At 35.0% G+C, this 18,241-nt stretch overlaps 3 protein-coding genes across 5 annotated transcripts; 1 reads left to right on the top strand and 2 right to left on the bottom strand.

Moving 5' to 3' along the window:
* Window positions 1-1,003: 1,003 nt before the first annotated feature.
* LOC110668999 (leucine--tRNA ligase, cytoplasmic) lies at window positions 1,004-11,476 on the top strand. Of its 3 annotated transcripts, none has more exons than XM_058134076.1 (3): window positions 1,004-1,427; window positions 2,696-5,971; window positions 10,237-11,476. In XM_058134076.1, exons 2-3 carry the CDS (start codon window positions 2,715-2,717, stop codon window positions 10,238-10,240), a joined length of 3,261 nt encoding a protein of 1,086 aa, XP_057990059.1. In that variant the 5' UTR covers window positions 1,004-1,427; window positions 2,696-2,714; the 3' UTR covers window positions 10,241-11,476. The 3 variants fall into 3 exon arrangements, with proteins under 3 accessions (XP_057990059.1, XP_057990057.1, XP_057990058.1); XM_058134074.1 differs by lacking the exon at window positions 10,237-11,476 and adding an exon at window positions 6,144-6,547 and having other exon boundaries at window positions 1,005-1,427; XM_058134075.1 differs by lacking the exon at window positions 10,237-11,476 and adding an exon at window positions 6,147-6,547 and having other exon boundaries at window positions 1,005-1,427.
* LOC110669000 (glucuronoxylan 4-O-methyltransferase 1) lies at window positions 7,004-8,279 on the bottom strand. The gene has a single exon (XM_021830440.2). It carries the CDS (start codon window positions 8,119-8,121, stop codon window positions 7,243-7,245), a length of 879 nt encoding a protein of 292 aa, XP_021686132.1. The 5' UTR covers window positions 8,122-8,279; the 3' UTR covers window positions 7,004-7,242.
* Window positions 10,017-16,492, bottom strand: LOC110669001 (probable serine/threonine-protein kinase At1g09600). Its single transcript, XM_058134079.1, has 8 exons — window positions 14,893-16,492; window positions 13,720-14,004; window positions 13,051-13,365; window positions 12,066-12,293; window positions 11,767-11,867; window positions 11,526-11,631; window positions 10,944-11,420; window positions 10,017-10,617 (listed from the first exon to the last, which is right to left on the bottom strand). Exons 1-8 carry the CDS (start codon window positions 15,292-15,294, stop codon window positions 10,405-10,407), a joined length of 2,127 nt encoding a protein of 708 aa, XP_057990062.1. The 5' UTR covers window positions 15,295-16,492; the 3' UTR covers window positions 10,017-10,404.
* Between the last annotated feature and the right edge of the window lie 1,749 nt (window positions 16,493-18,241).

The following is an 18,241-nucleotide window of genomic DNA, read 5'->3' on the forward strand; positions in this document are numbered from 1 at the left end:
TTTGTGGAAAAAACATTATAAACCAATTTATCCATTATTAAATAATAAAAATAACACAATCAAAATAATGCATATAAAAAAATTTACATAATATCTCAATTTTTATTAATAATAATATATATCTAAGGCTTTGTTTGTTTCATATAAAATAATTTATATATGTAAACTATTTTTTAAAATATTTTTTATAAAAATTATTTTATAAGAAAATATTTTTCATGTAAATATTTTTTGTTATTTTATTGTAATATGAAATTAATAATACTATTTTTTATATTTTAATAAAATTATTAATATTTAGAAAATATTTTTTAAAAATTTTTTTAATTAAAAGAATATTATTTATTATCTTATTTTCTGAATACTTTAAATATTAAAAAATATTTTTCAAAAAAATATATGTGAGAAACAAACAGCCTTGTATGTGCATATTATTAACATGCTACCGATAATATGAAATGTCATTTAATATTCTCACGTTTTTTAATGAGCAAGCTACTTTACTATTATCTACGATATGTTGATGGAATATATCGCAGAATACTTACTGTTAGTAAAGAATCTTTAATGTAACCAGCTACAACCAATCATTTCATGACAGCTCGATAATCACAATCTAATTTTAGACAGATAGGTAAAATCATTTTTTTTTATTTTCTATATTCTTTTTACATCACACAGAATATTAATCTCTTTGGATTCTGATTGCTCTGCTAACAATGCATTTTTTAAAGATCAAATTTTAGCTTTTTTTCAATACTTATTGATAAAGTCATAATTTAATAAGGCATAAATATTAAAAAAAAAATTATCTTCAAATGCATAAAAGTAGGATTTAGAGACGTCAGATCACAAAACAAATTGCTTAATTGTAACCTTACTAGAATGTCAAATATATTCTTAAGATTATATTCAAAATTTATATTAATTAAAAATATTTTATTATATAATAATAAATTAAAATAAAAATAAAAGCCTCCGGGGGAAACCTCTGTCGTTCTTTCCCCAACTCTAAACTCTAAATGATGACGGGAAGCGATTTCTGCCTTCATCCGTCCCGTAGTAATTCCTGCACGGAGTGGCAAATTCGTAATAATATCACCCAGAAGTAAAACCAAGTAACCAACGACGGAATACGTATAAATATTCGCGGGAAACAAACGAATAAGAATCCTCCTCATCCTAAGACATGCAGACCAATAAAAACAAAGCTTCCTCAAACCCTCGTTGCTGTTCTTGTTATTCTTCCAAAAACCAAATCAATTCCACTGCGTTTGAAACCCGCAAATAATATACTCATTGCCTTACTTTTCCCACAATAATGGGCTTTAAATTTCTCTTTCTCACTCGCTGGCTCTTAATTTGCTCAAGCACAAGTTGGAAGTATTTCCTCCAACTGCCCTTTGCCGGTTGGTCGGGAACCAGAGGTATTTACTCTATGATTCGACCCTTTGTGTAATTTTTTTTTATCGGTGATGTGTTTTATTAGAGTTGTTAATTGATTATTTAGGGGTTTTAATTGAAATGTTATCTTCATTTTCTGCTGTTTAGCTTATTTATGTGTATATGTTCATGAATTTGTTTTTTTGGTAGTTTCCGTAATCTGTGTTAATGGGTTGATAATGAGAAGAAATCTTATTAATTTTCTTTGTATTTGCTAAGCTTCTGCATCTCTTCGAGTTATAAACTGAATCTTCTGGATGCCAATTGCCATGTTTGATTAGTTTGGTCTTCAATTGGGTTATTAGGAGGAATCTAATATATTTGCTGTATCAGATTATGAATTTTTTTTTTTAATATAATTCACAATTATAACTTGCATATTAAATTTAATTTACAACGGAAAATTTATTATTTGTTGAAGTAGACCAAAATTGACCATATGAATGGGAGTGCATGATTTGTCTTAGCTTTTCCTTCCTTCCAAACAAGATGAGGATAAATATTTTATATTACCCCAAACATTGTCGAACAGTGTAGAAAAGCAAATAAAACTTGAGTTCAATTTTTACCTGTGCTTATAGGTGTATTGGCCTATGCTATGAGTGTAGAGATAGAGAAAGGGTAAAAAAAAATAGGACTTATGTTCAATTCTCACCTATGTGCATATGTATAGGAGGAAGGGGAAGTATTATTCTATATATATATATTTATTTATTTATTTATTTATTTGCACATTAGTATCTAATGTAGATAATTGATACCTTTATCAGTTACAGGCTATTCTGAACTTTAATCCATATTTTAATTTTAGTAATACATTTTTTTGTTCTTATTGATATTATTTAATTTTGTTATGTGAAATATTTTGAAAATTTTCTAAGAATATTTCATCTTAGTTTTCCATGAAATTGTCATGGGCATAAAAAGTTTTGTCTAAAATATACATATGTGGATACAAAAGAATAATAAAAAAATAAGGGCTTGGGATAATTAACTAGAGGAGAGAGGAAAATTATAAACTTTTTTTAAAAAAATTAAAAACCATGTGCAAAGCATGGGCAACTTGCGAGCTATTTGTGGGAAGGTATTTACATTTGTTTCAGTAATGGAGGAATTGCAATTGTTACTGGACTTTCTTGTTCCTCATGCTGGTTTTCACTTAGTTGTACCTTCTTTGCAAAAATTGTTCGTTTTTAGCTTGCATACTGGTCTTAGAGTTGGGAATTTGTTTACAGCATTCTTTTTATTGCAGTGCCCATCAATTTTGTGAAATGGCAACAGACGGTGCAAAAAGTTTTGCGAGGAGGGACCGTCTCTTGGAGATTGAGCAGAAGGTTCGAGGCTGGTGGGAGGAGAAAGATGTTTTCAGGGCTGAACCTGGAAAAGAGCCTCCTAAACCAGATGAGAAGTTCTTTGGCAACTTTCCATTTCCTTACATGAATGGGTTTTTGCATCTTGGACATGCATTCTCACTGTCCAAGCTTGAATTTGCTGCTGCCTATCATAGATTAAGGGGTGCGAATGTGCTCTTGCCATTTGCTTTTCACTGCACCGGTATGCCCATCAAGGCATCAGCGGATAAACTTCGTCGGGAGATTCAGCAGTTTGGTGATCCACCTGATTTTGCCAAAGAAGAGGATGAGCAATTAAAATCACAACCAGAACCTGATGACGCACATGGAAGTGTACCAGCAGATAAGTTTAAGGGCAAAAAGTCAAAGGCTGCATCAAAATCGGGGGGACAAATGTTCCAGTGGGAAATTATGCGTAGTTATGGGCTTTCTGATAGTGAGATATCAAAGTTCCAGGATCCATACGAATGGCTGAGGTTCTTTCCTCCCTTAGCCATGGAAGACCTTAAGGCATTTGGCTTGGGTTGTGACTGGAGACGCTCCTTTGTCACTACAGAAGTAAACCCATACTTTGATTCTTTTGTGCAGTGGCAGATGAGGAAATTAAGATCTATGGGTAAGATTGTCAAAGACGTGCGTTACACAATTTACTCTCCCTTAGATGGCCAACCATGTGCAGATCACGACAGGGCAATTGGTGAAGGAGTGCAGCCTCAGGAATACACTGTTGTTAAGATGGAGGTGTTGCCACCTTTCCCCACCAAACTGGGGCCATTAGAAGGGAAAAAGGTGTTTCTAGGTGCTGCTACGTTGAGACCTGAGACAATGTATGGACAAACAAATGCCTGGGTCTTGCCTGATGGTGAATATGGAGCTTTTGAAATCAATGAAACGGATGTGTTCATCATCACAGAAAGAGCAGCCCTCAACCTTGCCTATCAAAATTTCTCAAGGTTCCCTCAGAAACCTAGCTGCTTGGTTGAGCTAAGTGGTTATGATTTGATTGGTCTTCGCTTGAAGTCTCCACTTTCTTTCAATGAGGTCATATATGCTCTTCCTATGCTCACTATTCTGACAGACAAAGGCACTGGGATAGTGACCAGTGTACCTAGCGATGCCCCTGATGATTACATGGCATTGCAAGATTTGAAAGTAAAACTAGCTTTCAGGGAAAAATATGGTGTGAAAGATGAATGGTTAATGCCCTTTGATATTGTACCGATTATCAATATTCCAGAATTTGGAGATAGGGCAGCTGAAAAAGTTTGTCTGGATCTGAAAATTAAGAGCCAAAATGAGAAAGAGAAACTTGCTGAAGCAAAGAGGTTAACCTACCTGAGAGGATTCACAGAGGGGACAATGCTTGTTGGAGAACTTGCAGGGAGAAAAGTCCAGGAAGCAAAGCCATTGATTGGGGCCAAGCTCATTGAAACAGGTGAGGCGATTATGTATAGCGAACCCGAGAATAAGGTTGTATCAAGGTCTGGTGATGAATGTGTTGTGGCACTTACTGATCAATGGTACATTACATATGGGGAAGAAGAATGGAAGAAGTTGGCTGAAGAATGCTTATCCAATATGAATCTCTACTCTGATGAGACACGGCATGGCTTTGAGCACACATTAAGCTGGTTAAATCAGTGGGCTTGTTCACGATCTTTTGGGCTTGGGACTCGCATTCCCTGGGATAAAGATTTCCTTGTTGAATCCTTGTCTGACTCCACAATCTACATGGCTTATTACACTGTTGCCCATCTGCTTCATAATGATGACATCTATGGCACAAACAAGTCTCATTCTGTTCAGCCTGCTCAAATGACTGATGAGGTCTGGAATTTTATCATCTGCGGTGGTCCATACCCCAAATCATCTACTATATCTTCATCCATACTTGACAAGATGAAGCAGGAATTTGAATATTGGTACCCATTTGATCTTCGAGTTTCTGGTAAGGACCTCATACAGAATCATTTGACATTCAGCATTTACAACCATACAGCAATCATGCAGAAGCACCACTGGCCTCGTGGATTTAGGTGTAATGGGCACATTATGCTCAATTCTGAAAAGATGAGCAAGTCTACAGGAAATTTTAGGACAATCCGCCAGGCTATTGAGGAATTCTCTGCCGATGCAACTAGATTCTCTCTCGCTGATGCTGGGGATGGTGTTGATGATGCGAACTTCGTATTTGAAACTTCAAATGCTGCAATCCTCCGCCTCACTAAAGAGATTTCATGGATGGAAGAGATTCTAGCTGCGGAATCATCTCTGAGAACAGGTCCCCCATCTACTTATGCTGATCAAGTGTTTGTAAATGAGATAAATATTGCAGTCAGAATGACCGAGAAAAACTACCGGGATTACATGTTTAGAGAAGCTCTGAAAACTGGATTTTATGATTTGCAAGCTGCCAGAGATGAGTACAGGTTCTCATGTGGCAGTGGGGGCATGAACCGTGACTTGGTATGGCGATTTATGGATGTTCAGACTCGGCTTCTTACTCCTATCTGTCCACACTATGCAGAATATGTTTGGAGAGAGCTTTTGAAGAAGGATGGATTTGTGGTGAATTCAGGCTGGCCGACAGCTAATTCTCCTGATCTAACTTTGAAGGCTGCCAACAAGTACTTGCAGGACTCAATTGCTCTGATGAGGAAGCTGCTTCAAAAACAACTCCTAGGTTCAAAGAAGGCCAATAAGGATGGAGCTCCAGTTGCAACGCTGACTGAAGACAAGATAACAGGTTTAATATATGTGAACGAGCAATTTAATGGATGGAAGGCAGAATGCTTGAGGATACTTCAAAGCAAATTTGACCACAAGACCTGTGCTTTTGCCCCTGATGAAGAGATAATGGAGGCACTAAAGAATAGTTCTATTGGCCAGGCCACAAATTTTAAAGATATGCAAAAATTTTGTATGCCTTTCTTGAGGTTCAAGAAGGATGAGGCCATTGCACTTGGGGCTAAGGCCTTGGATCTGAGGCTACCTTTTGGAGAGATTGAGATCCTTCAGGAGAACTTGGACTTGATTAAGAGACAAATTGGTCTTGAAGAGGTGGAAGTATTGTCTGTGGCTGACCCTGATTCGTTTGCTAAAGCTGGTTCTTATGTGTCACTGCTGAATCAGAATCCTCCTTCTCCTGGTGACCCAACTGCAATCTTCTTGATCAGGTGAGTGAACTCATTCACTTGTAATTATTTGGAGCATCTCTATTCTCTGCCTCTTTTGGCAAAACTTTGTTAGATGTTTGCTAGGCTCTAATGTACCTTATTCTAATCATTATGTTCTTGCCTATATCTTCCTTTGTTGTTCTGAAATTGTCCCTCATCTTCTCTGTATTAGTAGGTAGTTGACAAAACCACACACAGAAAGATGGTGGACGAGTTCTTGACTTGATTACAAACTGATGCTATTGTTATATGTATTGCCTTGGAAAAAAGTAATTATGGTTGAGGAATTTGTTACTGGGATGCCATCAGTTTGAAAGCTGTACATTCTGTCAGCAACAGAAGCATGTTGTACTAGCAAAGACTATAGGTGTCCTTATGTTGAATCGGTTAAGATCTTGTATATATTCCCTGTTATAAGAAATGTAATGGTTACGTATTATCAAAACTAGATTTCTGGTATAAAAGCTGTAGGTGTATCTAGCATGGAGCAGCTGCCCTCTTTATTTGAAGGTCAAGTCAATGGTATGTAAGCATGCGAGTCTCTCAACTCCTATAATAAAAATTTGATTCGCTAAATTTATTTGTTTCTTGTAGTTTTAAGGTTCTGTAATGTGAATAATTAGAGATAAGATTTTGATAGATTAGCGAATTCAATCATACCATTTAGGTGACTGAGTTGAACTGATGGCAAAATTAGTAACTTAAAATTCAAATGTTACAGCTAATTGGCCAAGGCTTAATTTCCATTCTGAATATAATTTCTATTACTTATAAGTCGTAATGCAAAAGTTTAATTAACAGAAAAATTAAAATAAAAATTTCTTAAAAATTTTCAAGATTCATAAGACTATTAGTTGTGAAAATTAAAAATAAATGAAAAATTTGAATTTAAAAAAAAAAACTAGTTTCTGTGATAATAATAAGCAGCTTGAGAGTGTTGTGCAATCGTTATAGGTAGTTTATGTGAGGATTATAATTAGGAAAATTCTATCTATATTGAAACAAAAATTTATATAACTAATTAAAAAAAACTATCAAATCCGAAATAGGATTTTTTTTCCCTTTTTTTTTTTGGGTCCATACAGCCTGGGAAATTTCAAATCTTTGTTAATCACATTATAGTTGCTCATCCCCATTGGCCATCGCACCCACTCACAACTCACAAGCCATATGTTGTGCCAAAATGAAACCAAGTTCTTTAAAAATGGACAAAAATGGCAGAGGATAAAAAAGGCAGGAACAAGGGAAAATACATAAAGACCAACAGAAATCTACTCAGGGCAAAAGGGCCTGTCCAAGGCACCCCTGTGGCTAGGAATGGTGAAGTGCCTTAACCTCCCTTCCTGTTTCTTCATATACCCTTCACAGAGAAATACCTTAGAAAATGTATCTTCCACTTCTCTATTCACATCATGCACAAACACCTCAGTTTCTTCTCCCTCTGCCCTGTTCCTAGCCATCATTCCTGCAGTATATATAGCAGTCATTCTTCCTGGTGCCTCTTCATAGTAACCTGTAGGTGCATCAACCATGATTAAATCCCATTTTATGTCATAAACTTCATTAGGCAAGCCTTTCAAGGCAAGTTGGCACATAGAGAACTTGGGATCACTGACTGCTGTGCACTCAGGTCCTCTGCCTACCTCCATGAGATTGTTTGCTTCGTTCACCTTACTATCATAGGTCACATGATAGGACTCTAACATGGGGAACCTTCTCCTAATTTGTGAAATCCAAGCCTCATCTTCTTCAAGGAAAATTGTTCTTCCTCCATAGTTTAGTGTACTCCACATAAGACTGTCATGACCAAGCCCAAAAACCAAGAAGTTGCATGGAGATTTCTTCTCTAAAACTTTTGCTGTTGCTGAGATTTCTTTAAGTGTTTGTTGTGGTGTAATGGTTGAGGTTGTGTAATGGATGAGAGCTTGAGCTAGGGACCGTGGGATCTTGTTGCAAGTTGGGGAACAGCTTGTTGCATTTGCTTCATCATGTTTTGGGATTTTGGATTTAAAGGTACTTGAACTAGGAGATGGGTTTTCCTTGGAAGAAGATGATATATTTGATCTTAACAAAAATAACAGAAAGAAAGCAAGGAAGACACCAAAGAGGAGAAGCTTAAAGTTGGGGATTTGTTGGCTTTTAGGCCTCATGTTTTTTCTGCCTCAAGAGGTGGTCTTTTGCTCTTCTTGGGTTTGAAAGGAAGAAATGGAGATTGAAATTTGAGATTTTGAAGGTGAATTCAAGGTTATATTTTGGTGGTTTGTAGTTGGAAGAAGAAAAGGAGGTGAGTTGAGATGTAGAGAATAGAAGGTAGTGCGATTGCATGTTGATGCTTAGACATGAAGGGAAGAAATATTGGGTAATTGATAAGGACAAGATAGCTTCTAAGTTTTTGGAGGAAGCAAAATTATGGTTGGTAGATCTACAAGTTTGGTGGAGTGTTGTAGACTATCCAACATTTGATTTGTTCATTTGTGTTGAATTGCTTTTACTTCTTGTTTCACGGCTGATGTTAAATGGGTTTAGAGAAGTTGACATGCCTCTCATCTTTTTGGCCACTTTGCTAAGTTTGCTTTTGTTTGTGATTAAAGTGCTGAAAAGGATGTGTTCATAGCTGAAATTCAAAAAAAAACTATATAAATTATATTAAAATAAAACATAATTGGATTTTTTTTTTATCTCTCTCTTTATTTTAAGTTGAAATATAATATCACATGTTGGATAATCTGGGTTGTGTAGCAGCCGGTAAATAGTAAGAGTCATAATTCATAATGAATAAGTAATTATTTGAGGGACTCCAGAATCATGCGTATTTTATAGTTTATTGATTTTATTATAAAGTAAACTTATTTTATTATAGAAAATAAAATAATTTAATAAAATTTTATAATTCATTTTATCAAATTTTTTATAAACTGATTTTTTTATAAAATAATTAATAATGAAAGATTCATTAATTCAAAAAAAAATAAATTTCTTCATGTTAAAAAAAATAATATTTTTTAAAAAATCTTATAGATAAACTATATATGGTAAATTTTATTAAAAAATTATAGTAACTGATTTAGGATTTATTAAATATTATCTATTGGATTTATGATACATTTTTTTTTTGCTAAATTAGGAAAAGAAAGAATATTTTACAAAATTTTCATGAGTTGTAAATTTATGTTAAATTATTTTATTTTTTGTAATAAATTTTTTTTACTTTGTATAAATCCAAATAACTATAGAAAACACCCAAAATCAACATGTTTTTGGAACAAAATTTCTACTAAATATAAATAAGAAAGGATTACTTTGCTTCATAACTCAAAAATTATAATATAATAAATAAATGAAAAGTTCTTTTTATTTTCTCCTGAAATGATTACACAATATAAAGATATAAATTATTGTGATTGGTACTTTCAAAAGTATTTTTATTTATTATCAATCACCTTCCATGCATTACTCAAACTTATACTAGTTTAATTTATCAGTAAAAACTTATTTCAGTTATTTTTTTAGTATAACATAGCAATATTCATTAGTTAATCAAGATTCTAATCCATTATGCTTTCTCTCTCTCTCTCTCTCTCTCTCTCTCTCTCTCTCTCTCTCTCTCTCGTCTTAATGTTACTGTCCTAATTACAATGGGTTTGTTTGATTTAAAAATAAATTTAATAAATTTTAATCATTAAAACACTAAAATCATAAAATTATTTTTTAAAATTTTTTAACAGCATTCAAAATAATGATTTTTTTTTCTGAAAAATAATTTTCCCACGAATCGTAATGCCAATCAGACACTATGATTTTATCCCAAGACAACTGAAGCCACTCAAAATTTATAAAAACTCAGCTCTAAGTATTTACTTGTTTATCACACCCCACACCTTACAAACAAAATAAGAATAAAGAAAGACGTGGAAGATTCCCCTCAATGTATCAAGCCAAAGAAAAAAAAAATAATAAGAAACTGCATTGGTGTATTTGGAGTGTGCAGCTGTCTTAAGCAAAGGTTTGAGTGAAGTGAGCAATTGGGATTGTTGTGACCTTGTAGTTGTACACTAAATGAGAAAATTTATTGGAAGAAGAAAACAACATACAGATTTCAGCTGTACAAAATATAACTTTCAAACTGAACAATGCCAAAAAGCAAAGAGAGATTCTCCCTTTGGAGTCAAATAATTTGCTGTGGTGGATTCAATTGGCTTTCCAACTAATCACATTTCTGAATTATCTACAGCATTTTTATAACTTGAACCTCATTGTGATGACAGATAACTATCTGATGGGTTGATCCCCATAGAAGCTCAATAATCGTTAAGTCTCGTGCAGTGTTGAGATTTGTCAGATTCCAAACGGGAATACCTGATAATTATGCTTTTCTGCACTGGTGCTCTGGTGCTTCAATAAAGGATGCATGATGCATCTTTCAACTCCAACTGTCACCTGCCATTTTTTACATGGTGTAGTAGTGATTCTGTTTGTCCAACTTCACTGTAGGCTTTATTGGTATTGGTCTTGGTCTTGTCTGAACGTGCTTTGCGGACAGCTTCCTGGATTTGTTTCTCGTGCTGTTTGAGCATCTCATCAATGTTTCCTCCTGCAGTCATCAATGGTCCGGAGTAATGCATCTGACCTTTCTTTTGAAAGTAACCCTGAGGTGACAAGCAAATGCAAAGTGGTAAGTATAAAACTCCAAAATCTCAAAGGCAAGACAGATAAAAAGACACAAGGCAAATAGCTGTGCTGTTTAAAAAAATTGTGAAAATTGTTGGGTTTTAAACTGCACAGTTTGAAGTTATGCGAATTTTATATATGTGATCTGAAATTGAATTTGTAAGTCCAGTTCCAAGAGAAAGTATATTAGAAGTCAGGGCCATTGTGGCCTTTTTTTCAACTTCAACTGAATCAAACAGGAACAGTGCTGAGAACAAGAGCATAAGATTGAAGTACACATATACTATTTCAGAAATTCCCTTACCGTTGCAGACTCTAAACCAGATGGCCGACCCTCCTTGTTTGAGAACTTTGGCCTACTCAGTAAATGGTGGGAGGAATCATCCAGGTGGTTATATCGTGGATCAAAACGATCCTCTTTCCAGTGTGGATTCACTGTAGTTGCACAGCTGCTATCCAATTGTGAACTGCCTCTAACTGCAACAGAATTAGAAAATCTGGACAAATGGGCTGCTCCCCGATGAATGAAAGATCTCTGAGTTCTTGGCTCTTCGGTATTCCTAGGAGAAACAAATGCTTGGCTGGGAGCTCCAAGAGTCTCACTTTCATTAACATTCATACCACGTGACGATCCAAAGTTTGTAGGATGCATGGACTGCCCTGAATGGGAGTAGACATGTTTTGCTGTTCCTTCAGGAGGCTCAACAGGTAAGTCAGAACCATCTTCTTGGGGATTGTACTGTTCACTGATGCTTTTAGGTTTAGACTGCCCTTTTCGCTTCTGTATTGACATGAAACATAGATAATTCATGAACCAGAAAACTAATTCTTCATAAACATTAAGAATATGGGAAAAGTAATCATGAACATGCAAGGTCTCAATTACCTGTATGGATGCTGGCAACTCTGCATTGGCATCTGGTGCTGGAATAGCCCTAGATCCTCTAAAATTCTTTCTAGTTGTTTCATGTACACGCCCTTTACCTCTACGCCTAATGCCAAATGATAATCAGGTAACATACACAAAAGCGTGGCAACATAAAGCTCCATAACAATGGCCAAATCCAGATCTTATCAAAAGGAGAGGCAAGGCAAAAAAGAAAATGATAAGTTGAGAAATTCCTTACCTTCTTGCATCGTCATCCCGAACTTTTATATCGAACTCCTTGGTTGGTAGGTTCTTGGGCAAACTTGAAGGATCACAGGGAAGGGGGTTTGTTGTGAAGAACTGGAGAAAGAAAAACAAAGTCCAAGTAACATAACTTCAGAACCAGCAGGGTGGAATAATAACAAGGCTAGCAGCAGCATTAGAATCTCTGAAAAATATAGTGGACGATAAAAAGCAAGATTGATATTTACTGCTAGCAAGCCATTAGAGCGGATATTCTAAATCCTAAGCTAAACAGTAAAATGAACTTAGATTTACCTCACTACCAAGTGCTGAAGAAGCTGTTCCACGGTCCTCGGGTTCTATTGCGAGGAGGACATCCAAAAGGGCCAAAGCAGTTGAAGGAAAGTCCTTGTATGTATCAGCAACACAACGCTTATAAGGTTGTTGAGGTTTAAAAATGGTTGCATGCCGTAGTTTTGATCTCTTCCAATACTCTTCAGATGGTGAGCCACAGAGTTTGAAGATTTTATGCAGTTGCTCCACCTAGAAATGATAGGTAATTTAATAAGATCTTGATGCCCAATCAAAGTAATGTCACCTAAAACACCCACTCAAATCAATTTTTTTCCAAAACATCTGCATAGGTATTACTTATAAACAGATCAATCAGTAAAATTGGCAGGCCAAAAACAATTGTACAGGTAAAATTTCATATGCTTGCACGCGACATGAGCACATTGCCAATCTATTGAAACAAGTTGGCTAAAAACAGCCAACAGCAACAAGTTTTTCATCTGATTTGCATTAATCATCTTCCACTGGCCATAATGATAAACAGTGTTTGCTCGACGACTAGCAACTAGAACATATCTCACATCATTATCTACATGTCAAACCAAACCTCCATTAAGAACAGTTGTTAAATTATTTATTCCCACATCACTGCAGAAACTACTAGCGTTTTAATGGCCAAAGTGCAAGATTGCCGAACAATTAACCATGGATGATGCTAAAGGGCAAATCTTTTGGCCTACAAGTCTGCTGAAAAAGATCCAGCAAATGTATAGTTTGACAATTTTTGTGTAAAGTTTAACAACATGAACAATTACCCTGCACTCTAAATGTTCACGGACTTTCATAATGCATGCACAAACAAAGAAAGATATAAGATATGCACAGTTATTAATTAATCTATTTCAACGATAAAATCACAGCCATTTTTGGATCAGAAGATCATAGATGTTTATTAGTAGATTCAATATTACCAATTCTTACAACCCTACGAAAATGATAAAAGTACCTCTGTTCTTCCAGGCATAATAGGCTTCCCAGCAAACAATTCTGCTAAAATGCAACCAGTGCTCCAAAGATCCACAGCAACACCATAACTTGTGGCACCAAGCAAGAGCTCAGGGGGCCTGTACCATAATGTTACTACACGACTTGTCAGAGGCTGCTTCTGAGGAGAGAAAAAGGTTGCCAACCCAAAATCACCAATCTTGAGATTGCCATTTAGATCAATCAGAAGATTTGACCCTTTGATGTCACGGTGCAAAACTCCACGACTGTGGCAGTGTTCAAGTCCGCGAAGCAGTTGTTGCATATAACATTTAACCTGCAGAATAAAAGCATCACATCAAATTCAAGAAAATTTGAACAGAAATAATCCAATGAAAATGTTCACTGATATTTTAATCAAGGATAACAACAAAAAAATCGAACAAAAAAAAAATCAACCAAGAAAGAGATGCATCACAAAAAAGCAACACATATTATGAAATCATCATTCCATTTTCATCCAGAGTATCTTGAAGTTGATCTCAGACTCACAAAAGGCAGATCCAGAGGATCAACAAAGGAAAAGCCATTTTAAAGTTATTGTTAAAAAATGAGTTAAAATCCACCACAGATGCCACAATTTAATTAAAAATAATCTCACAGTGGAAGTCAACTGGGTAAGAGTACGGACCTGTGCTTCAGTGAACTTAACCCCTGGTGTTGCCAAAAGCCCAGCAAGATCATGCTCCATGTATTCAAATATAAGGTATAAACTACCAGACATCTTCGAAGTAATTATTCCTTCAAGTTTCATGACATTCGGGTGATCAAGCCTACGCAAAATTATGATTTCCCTTGCCATAAAACGTACACTTTCTGGATCCATGTTAGCAAACCGGACCTTCTTCAATGCGACAAGTTTGTTTGTGTCAAGATCACGGGCTTTGTACACACTGCTGTAAGTTCCTTGTCCAACCTGCATCAATTTCAGGGAAGTTTAATTCAAAAAGAGGTTGTCCAAAAATCTAGTCTTATCAACTCATGTAAAATTCACATCAATTGCTGTAAAACTCTCAGTTTGAAACCAAATGAAAATGGATTCCAGGAGAGGCATGGCTATCAACTGAAACCAGTTGAGTTTTTCCCTTTTTTGTGTAGCTTAATCATTTTTAATTCAAGAACTTCTCTAATATATATGCACTTTCTTCATTAAGAAGCCATTTTGCAAAGGATATAACTTACAGAAGAAAACAAAAACTTTTCCGCTCAAAAGAGATTCAAGTGATTAAGGGCAGACAGATAACAGATGAATAAAGGAATTACATTTCCAGAAGAAACAAAATGTCCATGCAGATGTAGTTGCAATTTTGCAACCCACAACTGAATTATCAAAGCATTTTTGTCTCAAAGCACCCTAAACTACACCATTCACTAGGAACCTTGTGTGTGTGTGTGTGTGTGTGTGTGTGTGTGTGTGTGTGTGTGTGTGTGTGTGCGCGTGTGTGTTTTCAGATAGGACAGACACTCTTATGAATATGAACCAACAATGTGTTCCCAACATAAGATTAAAAAAGAAAAACTCCTTTCCTGGTATACCTAAGAATAAAACTAACCTGAAAAATAAAGAAAAATAAACAAAATGAAGCATTTCAAATCAGTAAGCAAAATTAAAGAAGGCTAATGCAAATTCTATTATTATAACCAACAAAATATTCATTCCAAGGACTGATGAAGTGATGCTCTAGTTTCAGCATTGAAGAGCAAATTATTGCATCTTTATGCAAATTATTACCATTGACTTTAGATAAAAGAAAAACTACTAAAACCATGAATGAGATATCAAAAATTCATGCAGCAAACTGACCTTATCCAACTTCTCAAATGAATCTGCCCTTCGAGGCACCCATCCATTGATGGCTTCTCCAGCCACAGCAGTCAACCAAGAAGGCCAACCAGCAATAACTTGTGCTCCTTTTTCCCCATTGGTCAAACTCAATAGCCTAGATACCTTCTGATCACTAGCGTTTGTAGATTTTTTCTTATCCTCATCAGATGATACAGAGGTAGAGCCCCCATTGTTATTTCTGGGTTGGTTTGATATAAGACCTGCAGTGGCATCATTGCCACTGCCTTCCACCTCTACTACAGCTTCATCTCTTTTGGAAGAAGAGACTGAACGTTTGCTAGATTTAGTTGTTTCTTTGCTTGGGGCATTGTTTTGTACATAGTCATTTGCTCGAGTTCCTTTCGAGCAAATGCAGCCCATAATTCTAATCCACAGTTCTCTTAGTGTCAACAGGATGATTGGTTTTATTGGCCTCAGTTCTTTCAACCACTAAACCCCAAAAATCATCAAACAAAATGTTGCTATCTTCTCTTCTCCCACTTTATCTCCAATCCATCAGTGCACTACTTGAAAGTTCCAATTCTTGACTTTGGGTATACGTAAGGATAGATTTAAAAAAAAAAAAAAAGGTCCAGATCTCCAAATCAAAGTAAATCAATGATGAAAAGCTAACAAGAAAGGTAAAAATCTGACAATTTAAGCAATCCCATAAATCTGTTCTGAGAATTTACTAGAATCCAGATCCCCAAATTAAAGAACACTGACAAAAACAACATAATCCAAAAAAATGCGGCTGTTTGCTAAATTAACAAGAACCCAGATCCCCAATTAGGAAGATACACCAATGGAAAGACAAATAAATTGCTAAAAACAAAACTAAATCAAGAACTCTAAAATGTGATGCAGACGATAATAAATAACGCATTAGGTTAACGTTTTAAGAGCAACGAATTTTCTGTTTGTAAATTCTGCTAAAGGCCAGAAAATTTGAAGTTGGTCAGCAACTCACAAAACCAACGCAAAAAACTAACCAAGAAAAAAAGAGAATACCTTTTTGGGATTGGAATAAGCAAATGTGAGTCATGAAACAAAGGAGAGACAGCTACAGAGAGAAGAACAGAAACAAAACAGAGAGAGAGAGAGAGAAATCCGGATCTGGGTAGTTCCTAAAAACAAGATTAACCAAGAGACTTTTTTGGGTCTAAATATAGAAAAGTTGATCTCTTTCTCTTTTCTTTTTTCCGTTCTGTTTCTTTTCTTTTTTCTTTGGTTCTATAAAGACACAAAACAAATAAAAAGAAAGAACAGGAAACAGGAAAAGGCAAGAAACAGTAATGTTTCCTTCTAAGATCAGAGCAACAAAAGGAATGTCAAGCGATGTATCTGTTACAGAAATGGAAGAACACAGTAACAGTAAGGACAGTGGATGCATACATAAGCAACTTGTGAATGAAGAAAATGAAGCAGAGTTTTTACTAGAGAGGTGGGAGAAGAGAAGAGAGACAGTGAGTACACTGAGTGACGAATGAAGTGTGCCACGTGGCACAGAAGTGGCAGCTGAGATGTCCCACAGAAGATACTTCCTGATAATGACAGGAAAAAGAGTAGAGGAGGCGACATGGGCTTGAAGCTGGTCGGTGATGGTTAGACGGATGGGCTCAGCCAATCCAAGCTCTTGCTTTTGTACTCAACAACTCCAAATTCGAAAACCCATTAGTATTTAGTAGTGAAGAGCGGTTCGGTTGCAGCTAAAAAAATTCAACCAAATCGTTATATATAGTCTGGTTTTCATCATAGTAAATTTATTTATATTAATAAAAAATAATTAAGTTAAACTATCGTGCAATTAATTAATTATGCAAATAAAATAATTAATAAATAAAAAAAATTTTACTTTTCACTTTTTCAAGTTATCTTCAAAAGTAATTAATTTATTAATTTTCTAATGTACTCATATCTTTTTATTGAATCAGACTGTTTAATTGAAATAAGCATCATTCAGAAACAGGGCTACTTGTATTAATGAAGTTTCTTGGAGAAATTTACGTTCAATATCCTGACATTATTGAAAACATTGGAAATGTTCTTAGAGTGATATAAATTATTTTTTTTTTTAAATTCAGTGATTTGGAGGAAGGACATCAAGCATTGCAATTAGGTGGGAAGCTTTCTGGGGTGGGTTTTAAGGGAGGAAGACTTTCCTCATATATTTATTGGGAAAACGCCATGCATTGGGAAACAAAAAGAAGAGCTAACAAAGAAGTAGAAGAAGCTGACTGAATCTTCTGCACTCTTAGAGCTAATTCATAAATTGCCAAATGGTTTATCTGAACTATTTCCTTGTGTATTCCTATTCATGAGCCTCTGAGCCTAAATCTGATGAGAAATTTGTCTTATCTTTTGTTGAATCAAATTATCTAGCTGAAATAGACATCCGTTGTGGGGGAGGACTAGAAAAGGCTGGTTGTCTTTCTTGGGCTAGAAAGAAAAAATTATTAATTTTATATATCAAAGACCCTTTGTAATTGAGGTTGAGAAGCTTAAAATAACATTTTGAAAAATCATATTTTCAATATTGTTGAAAAATTGTTAAAATATTGTGAAAAAAAAAACAGCTTAAAACCGTTATTTAATCATTTTAAGTTCAATTTTAGAAGATTTTTGTAAAAAAAAAAAAAAAAAAAAAAACTCTGCCACAACTAGATGATGAAGGAAAAAAAAAACTTGTAAGAACGGATTGATTATATAAATAATGTGTTTTTAAAAATATTTTATTAAAATAATGTGAATCTGATATTATTTATCAATATAGCGTGTACTTGTGAAAACGTCAACTCAAAAAGTAATTTCAATGTTTAACAAAAAAAGCATAAAGGGCTCGTTTGATATTGTTGTTGAAACTGCTGTTTAAAAAATTACTTTTTTAAATATACTAGTCAAAGAGTATTAAAAAATAATTAAAAATTAAATTTGATCAGTTTTAGTTATAAGAACACTAAAATAATAAAATAATTTTTTCTAAACTGTTTTTTTCAATAATATTTAAAATAGTACTTTTATTCGGAAAAGTAGTTTCAGCCTTTAAAATTCAATGCCAAACAAGCTGAAAACTGTCAATACAAAAGGCAGTTTCAGTTGCAATATCAATGTCTCTTATTAGAGTGTCAAAATTATTGTGTGTGTCAGAATCAACGTGACAGTGTGTCAGACACACAAAAAACCATCAGTCAATGTCACGACCCAACCTATGGGCCGGACCGGCACTAGGACCTGGGCCAGCCTAAAGTCCCCGAGGCCCGTAGTAAGCCTTAACTGTTCATTTACCCAATTCTAAGGCCCATTGGGCCCAAATTCAAGAAAACAAACG

This window comes from Hevea brasiliensis, chromosome 14, assembly GCF_030052815.1.
Source record: "Hevea brasiliensis isolate MT/VB/25A 57/8 chromosome 14, ASM3005281v1, whole genome shotgun sequence".
Lineage (NCBI taxonomy): Eukaryota > Viridiplantae > Streptophyta > Magnoliopsida > Malpighiales > Euphorbiaceae > Hevea > Hevea brasiliensis.

Excerpts from the sequence above, each read along its gene's own strand:
- LOC110669001 (XM_058134079.1), bottom strand. The coding sequence starts at position 15,294 with ATGGGCTGCATTTGCTCGAAAGGAACTCGAGCAAATGACTATGTACAA. Across the intron at positions 13,366-13,719 it reads TTAAGTTCACTGAAGCACAG|GTTAAATGTTATATGCAACA; the intron begins GTCCGTACTCTT and ends TTTATTCTGCAG. Across the intron at positions 11,632-11,766 it reads CGGGATGACGATGCAAGAAG|GCGTAGAGGTAAAGGGCGTG; the intron begins GTAAGGAATTTC and ends ATTTGGCATTAG.
- LOC110669000 (XM_021830440.2), bottom strand. The coding sequence starts at position 8,121 with ATGAGGCCTAAAAGCCAACAAATCCCCAACTTTAAGCTTCTCCTCTTT.
- LOC110668999 (XM_058134074.1), top strand. The coding sequence starts at position 2,715 with ATGGCAACAGACGGTGCAAAAAGTTTTGCGAGGAGGGACCGTCTCTTG.